This window comes from Pteropus alecto, unplaced genomic scaffold (genome assembly GCF_000325575.1).
Source record: "Pteropus alecto unplaced genomic scaffold, ASM32557v1 scaffold177, whole genome shotgun sequence".
Lineage (NCBI taxonomy): Eukaryota > Metazoa > Chordata > Mammalia > Chiroptera > Pteropodidae > Pteropus > Pteropus alecto.
In genome coordinates, this window is record NW_006442207.1 from 1,776,012 (window position 1) to 1,782,803 (window position 6,792).

At 55.6% G+C, this 6,792-nt stretch overlaps 1 protein-coding gene across 2 annotated transcripts; it reads right to left on the reverse strand.

Moving 5' to 3' along the window:
• Window positions 1–473: 473 nt before the first annotated feature.
• On the reverse strand, window positions 474–6,786 carry EMX2 (empty spiracles homeobox 2). 2 transcript variants are annotated; one of them, XM_006920827.2, is made up of 3 exons: window positions 6,292–6,786; window positions 4,167–4,351; window positions 474–1,968 (listed from the first exon to the last, which is right to left on the reverse strand). In XM_006920827.2, exons 1-3 carry the CDS (start codon window positions 6,698–6,700, stop codon window positions 1,801–1,803), a joined length of 762 nt encoding a protein of 253 aa, XP_006920889.1. In that variant the 5' UTR covers window positions 6,701–6,786; the 3' UTR covers window positions 474–1,800. The 2 variants fall into 2 exon arrangements, with proteins under 2 accessions (XP_006920889.1, XP_006920890.1); XM_006920828.2 differs by lacking the exon at window positions 4,167–4,351 and having other exon boundaries at window positions 1,865–1,968.
• Window positions 6,787–6,792: the final 6 nt, after the last annotated feature.

Genomic DNA, 6,792 nt, shown 5'->3' on the forward strand with positions numbered 1-6,792 from the left:
AATCAGAGATACTTATAATTTGGGGTTTCAAATCAGAAACACGGTTTAAAAGTCCCAGGGTTCTGATTCTGCTAGGTGTTTTCCCCAATCCTGGAGGAATATTCTTCAATGCATAACTACGTCTAGATTTAAAAAAATAAATAGCGATTAAGAGAAGTAGGCATTTTGAACCTGCAATTCAAACTAAACTCTCAGTAGGCCTTGCACTAGGCAAAGGTCTAGCTGGGAAACCTTTCTCCCATCCCTTTTCTGAAAGACTTAAGTTTTCCTAATCCTCTCCCTTTTCCACCTTCATCTCTCTTTAAAATGCCCAAGAATCCATCATTCTGGCCCTTTTGTGGGTGGGGAGGCTTGTTTCTTGAGCCTAGTTGGGGTAGGACCACACTCAAATTAGCAATAAATAAATAAATAAATAAATAAATATATTTTTTTTTTTAAGGAAAAAATTCACTTCAATTTCCCAAGACGACTACTCTGAGGGCATATTGATAAATCTTTATTGACAAAATATTGACATTGACATACTTCTTGGAAGTATATAGTGTGTTAGAATTCTAACAAATTAACACAAAACACAAAAATATTTACATTCTGGTATAGAAGACATTAAGGAAGCATTTGTCACTCTCTTTAGTAAGTCTATGATCTTGGAATAGAAACTCAGTGCTTGAAAACTTGCCGCCGTGTCCTTGGCCACACTTAACATCATCCCCGTTAACTACAGTCCTTCGGTTTTTGCAATAGATAGATTTAAAGTTTGGAATGACCTTTACAGTGAATGGTTGAACTCGGCCAATATCTCCAACCACCAAAAGGAGTTTACTCCGTAGTTTTAAAGCCTTGGGATGTTAGGAAAGGGAATGTCCAAGAAATATAATTAATTTAGGTGGGTTTTTTTTTTTCCAGCTATTTTTTTCAGCACAAGTCCTGACTCCTCTTGTGGGCGCCCTCCCCCGCCACCCCCAGCCCCTCATCCAACTCCCCATTTCTCTGTAAGAGGACCACTATCGCTGAGCCTACTTAATTTAGCTTTCACAATCACTTTGACGTCAGAAGGTATCAAAAAGTGTTTACAGACTGCACATTTCTCAAAAAAGAAAAAAATCCAAATAAAAAGCACACATAACCTGTCTTTAAAAGGAAAAGAAAATTACATTTCATTTTCTGTCTTTAGACACCATTCGCCCAACAACTGCTACATGCAATTCAAGTTTTTTGAACAGGTGTGGGATGGGGCTGGATATGCAATTTCGATAGTTATTATTACTAATTATTTTTAAAGATTGGGGGGAAAAAAACACTGCGAAGTGCAAAATAAAAAGTCCTCTGCCTGGTTGGGTTTTTTTTTTCTTTTATCATCATTATTATCATTTTTAAAATTGGACTGTGATAAACGGAATACCTGCCAATCATCTTGTCTCTCTGGTTTGGCGTTTGACTAACAGCTCCCCTTGTTAGAGGCCCTTCGGCTTTGCCACATTTGGATCTCTCTCTCTCTCTCTCTCTGTCTCTCTCTCTCTACACACGCATTCAGCTGCCTCTTTAGACAAGGGGTTGCATGTTGATCAAGGAGCCTCGGTCCTCTGCCATCTTGGCGCGGCCCCGGGTCTGGACCCTGCACCCTCGCTGCCCAAAGTCTGCGACGCGCTGCTGTTCTCTGTCTGACTCCCTCTCCCCTTCTCCGTGAAAGTGTGTGTGGGGTTTGTTTTTGTTTTGTAGTTTTTTTTTTCTTCTTCCCCTCCTCTCCCTGTCTCTGTTTTGCTCCGTGTTGTCCGTTTCTGTGGGGTTCTGTGTGTGTTTTTAATCGTCTGAGGTCACATCTATTTCCTCGGGACTCGCCTGCTTGGTGGCAATTCTCCACCGGTTAATATGGTGCGTCCCTTTTTTCTTTTGTTGCGAATCTGAGCCTTCTTCCTCCAGCTTCTGTCTTTTGAACTTCGTCCTTCGGTTCTGAAACCATACTTTTACCTGCGGGCCAGAGGCAAAAAGGGCGTGTTAGTTCCTCCACAGCGCCCTCCTACCTCTTCTGCCTTCGCAGGGCTCAGATTCAGTCTGAGGCTACGAAAGTCCAGTCCCGCAGCAGCTTATCCTAAGGGCCGGCCTCACCTCACCACGGCCTCCCTTCAGGGTGCAGAGCTCCCTGGGTGGGGCGGGCGGGAAGCCTGGCTCTCTGCCCCAGGCCCTCCCGGGGCCTCTCCCCAGGCCAGGCGGCCCAGAGTGCACAGCGCCCCTTCTCACCTTGCCGTGCACGGGACACCCACAGTCTGCTGAGAGCAAAAGCCTTGCAAACATAGGGAAATCCCTACAAAAATAATAAGTAAGGAAAAATAAAGGGACGTGTCCCAAACTCTCTCTACCTAGCCAGTGCAGGAAAGGCCTCGCTCCAGCTGCTGCCGTTTGCTGCAGGGCCCAATGTGCTTTCTATTTTCTGCTGGTTCCGGCAGCATTGCCTAAATATAGCGCCTCCTTTGCAGGCCCGGCCCTGGATAGGCAGACAGGATTGAGCTTCCTCCACCTTGCCTGGGACTCTTGCAGGTGAGCAGGAGTGGGTAGTAGGAGTGCTGGAGGAAGCCAGGAGGGACAGTGGGGTGCAGAAGCCTGGGGACCAACCCAGCTATACCTTTCCAGTTAGGAAAAGAGGCTCGAAGTGAAAGCTTCTGAAAGACCTCAAGATAAAAGTGAAGTAGAAGAGAAACTGAGAAAAAAGAGAGAAGACAGAGAAGGCCCCCTCTTGCCTCCTCCTGCCCAGCCCCAGGACAGGGCAGGGCCAAGTTCCCACCCCGGTCACACCACTTCCCACCAAGGGCACTTGGGGCCCTGGCCTCCCCAGAGTGGCTGACAGGGGTCCGGGGAGCAATGAGGCAGGACTGGGCTGCCATCCCCGACGCCTCCCTAAGGAAGCTGGGTGGTGGTCCCCATTCAGCGTCCAGCCCAGACAGTAACACTGCCCAAGCTTTTCACTAGTGAGGCACAGGTGAGGGAAATTGTGGCGACTGCACCTCCCTTGCCCTCCAGGCCTGTCCAGATAGCACTACCCCGGGCCTCTGAGGTCCGCTCCACCTTCTCCCTTGAGACTGGCCGTCCAGGTCCCAGCTTGCCCTCTCCGAATGCCACAGTCCCCCAAAGTGCCCCATGAAAAAGCTGAGCTGGAACAAGGCTGAGTTTAATTTGCTTTGAGTTTGCTAATTGAGGAGGAGGACGGTTCATTTCTCCCCGGCGCTCGCCCAAGGCGCGCGTCCGTGCGCTCGGAGCTTGACACGCACACAAAGACTGCAGGCAGCGTGGGCAGCGAGGCGGACAAAGACCACCGCAGCCTCGACTCTCCGGGAGAAATCAGCCGGGCGGCGCCTTGTGCCGGCCCCGCACCACCAACCCGCGAGGCCCTCCTCGGTTTTGTCCGGGGTGGGGGATAGACCTTTAAAAACAAAAGCCTCGACCTCTTTGCGCCTTTCGGGAAAAGTGTTACAACTTAAGCTGCCCGAAAACGTTACTGTTTGCTGGGAACTCTGACCCTGCCCTGGGGCTCTGCAGTACAGTAGCGCCTACTGTAGCCCTAAGCCCCCTCCCCGCCCCAGGGCAGGCCAGGGCTTGGCCCGCCTCGGGACCCAGCTGCGCTGGAAGGGTCTGTCCCTAGAGGCAGCCCTTCTCCGCAGCCTTCCAGCTCCGAACCTCTGACGCACCCAGGATGCCTGGCCTCCACCATCTGACTCTCCGATCCCTTCCGGGGAAGTAACTAGAGCCGTCGAAGTAAGCGTGGGCCTTCAGTGGCACAGAACTCGTTAACCCATTCCCAGCCTTCTCCTGCTTCGAGTCCCATACTCTCTGACACCCCCGTGGCTCTCCCCCTCTTCCTGGACCCCAGCCGAGTCCTCAGATTCTCACCAAAAGTGCAGAAGCCTCTTAGCTAGGAACTGCAAGGCATGCCCAGTGGACAGAAGGAGCAACCCATGCCGCCCCCCGCCCTTCTTGTGGCGGGGAAGCTCTTACAGTCCCTTCTTGGGAGATCAAGGAAGCCTGGCACCTTGCAACGTATGCATCCTGAGCGGGGGGCGTCGAACTAGCTTCTGGCCTCTTTGCCGGTGGCCCTCTCGGAGCTTCGCACTTGTGTGCCAGCCGCATGGGTCCAGAGACTTGGGATGGGGTCGCCGCGCCAGCGCCCGGCTCACCTGAGTTTCCGTGAGGCTGAGGCTGTGCGCCAGTTGCTTCCTCTCGGCGCCCACCACGTAGTGGTTCTTCTCGAAGGCGTGTTCCAGCCTCAGAAGCTGGGACGGGGAAAAGGCGGTTCGGATCCGCTTCGGCTTTCGGGCCAGAGCATTGTGCAAAAGGAAGCTCTCGGGGCTTGTGTCGTTCCCTGCGGGGAAAACAGAAGTTTCGTTAAAGGGGGCTGTTCTGGCTGGGGCCGCGCGCTTCTCCTGAGCCGGGCTGGGAAGTCACTGCACTTAGGGCCTTCGCGTAGCCGGAGCCGGTCGGCCCGTGAGGACTCAGGCCCTCCGGAGTCGCGCGAAGAGACAAGGGGCCCGGCTGCTCGCCCCGGACAGCCTGGGCTGTGCCTTTGCGGTACCCACTCCGCAGCTGTCCAAGCGGAACCAGTCTCCAGGCTCCTGACCTAGGCGGGCTTCGCAGCCGCCCTGGCGCAGCGGGCCTCGCCACCTCAGCTCAGGGCTCCTGGGGCACAGGAGGAGGCAGCAGGGATCGACTTGGGGATTGGCGTCCACGACCCAAAGAAACAGCTTCTCTTCTTGCTAATAACCTTTCGAGGAACTTTGACCCAGAGGGGAGAGGTGGCCGGCCGCTAACTAGAGTTTTCTCAAGGACTTATTTTAAAATTCTGTATTTAAATCTTTCCCTTCCAAAAAAGTGCAGAGACCAGGAGTGTCGTTTACTGTCCGGCTGGGACCGAAATCTCACAGGCGGGTGCACCTGGCTTCTGCCGCGGCCGCTTGCGGAGGACCCGGCTCCCCCGCTGCCCGGCTCCAGAGAACTAGGAGACGCGAGCAAACGGATCGAAACCCCGGGGTTCGCGAGCTGCCGGCACCCGATAGGACTGTCCACGGCCCCGGAACATTCCAGCTACTCCGGGCCTGGCGCGGGGACCAAGAACTTGGCTGGCAGAGCATGGAGAAAGGGAGCCCTAAACTTTGTGAGCAAAGCCAGAGAGTTTCGGGTTCACTCATTAGGGTGGAAAAATCGATTCACTAAAAGCCCAAAAAAAGAAAAACTAACCGCAGCTCAGGCGGGAATGGATGTAAACCCGGTCCCGGAATAAGGGTGAATGGTTGGTTGTTTTGGTTTGGTTTGGTTTTGTTAAATTAAGGGACGGCATCTACGTGATTCTAGGTTCTTGCAGGAACGCGAAGGGTTAATGAATGGACAAGCCGCTGAGTATCGATCGGCTGCCGCAGGAGGTAGGTCTTTTCCCCTCTCCGATCCCTAAACTGATTACTTGCCTCCTTTTCGGGAGTTTTAACTTTCCTCCCACCCCACCCCACCCCCACCCAGAGAAAAAATAAACAAATAAACCAAAAAAAGTAAGAAAGGAAAACACCCAAACAGACCTTCCCCTCTGGCCTGTCTCCCGACTCGGTTCATTTCTTTTAAAAGAAAAAAACAAAAACGAGAAACCAGACCGAACCTGCCTTCCCGCCGCAGCCGCTCGGCGCCCCAAGTGAGCAGGTCGTGGCGAGTGTGCGGATCTGCGGAGGTTTCAACCCTTGCTGCTTCCCGCCCCTCCCCGGGCTTCCAAAAAAAAAGGAAAAAACAACCCCTGACTTGCTCCGGGCGCGCAGGTCCCCTTGCCGCCTAAAGCAAGTCGGAGACCAAGAAGTCACGGGTCTAGGCTGAAGGGGCGCGGAGCCGGTAGCGAACAGAATCGAACGTAGTCGAAGGCGAACCTGGCGGCCCGGCCCTGTCCGCGCCCCTCGGAGCCCGGGCGCAGAGGGCAGCGCCGAGGACACGTAAAGCCTGGGGACGTCGCGGGCTCCAGGACTCCGCGGCGGCCGGCAGCCAGAGCAGGCTATCCCAGCCTGCTTCGACCCGAAAGCACTCGGGAACAACTTCGCTGCGCCCTTTTTTAAAGGGTCGAGCGGCCGCAGGCCAGCCCCCAAAGCGGCCGCAGCTTTGGAGACAGGGAACCAACACCATGCCCAGCCCCTCACCGCCCAGTTTGCGAACGGGGAGAGCGGGCCGGCCAGCGGGAGGATTGCCCGCTCAGGCCTCGCCAAGCGCCCACCCGGAGCAGGCCCAGGGCAGTTCGGGATGCGGCGCGCTGCAGCCCCGCGACGTGGCACGTACCTTGGAAGCGGTGGCCCAAATATCGGTAGCGGTGGATTAGCCAGGGGTAGAAGGTGGACGGGTCCCGCTGCTGCGAGGCGAAGAGGGGGTGTGGCGAGTGCGAGGAGGGCAGGGGGTGGGCGGCCAGGGCATGCGGCGGCGGCACCGGGTGCACTGGCACCGCGGGGTTGGGCGGGTGCGAGACCGCCTCGGCGAACACCAAGTCCGGGTTGGAGTAGACGCCCCTGCCGGCGGCGGCGGCGGCGGCGGCCGAGTGGAAGCCGTTGAGGAACGGGTTTATGGGGCTGGAGTTGGCGTAGCTGAGCGCCGCGGGACGGATGGGGTCCTCAGAGCGCGAGACGGGCAGGGGACTGTCCTTGGCCACCAGCGACTCGATGGTGAAGCAGCGCTTGGGCGCCGGCTGGAACATGCTGCGCCGAGGAGCGGGCGCCCGGGGCTCCCGGCTCCCGGCGACCGCGGAGCGCTGCCTCCGCCGCCCGCTGCCCGCGGCGAGGACGGACG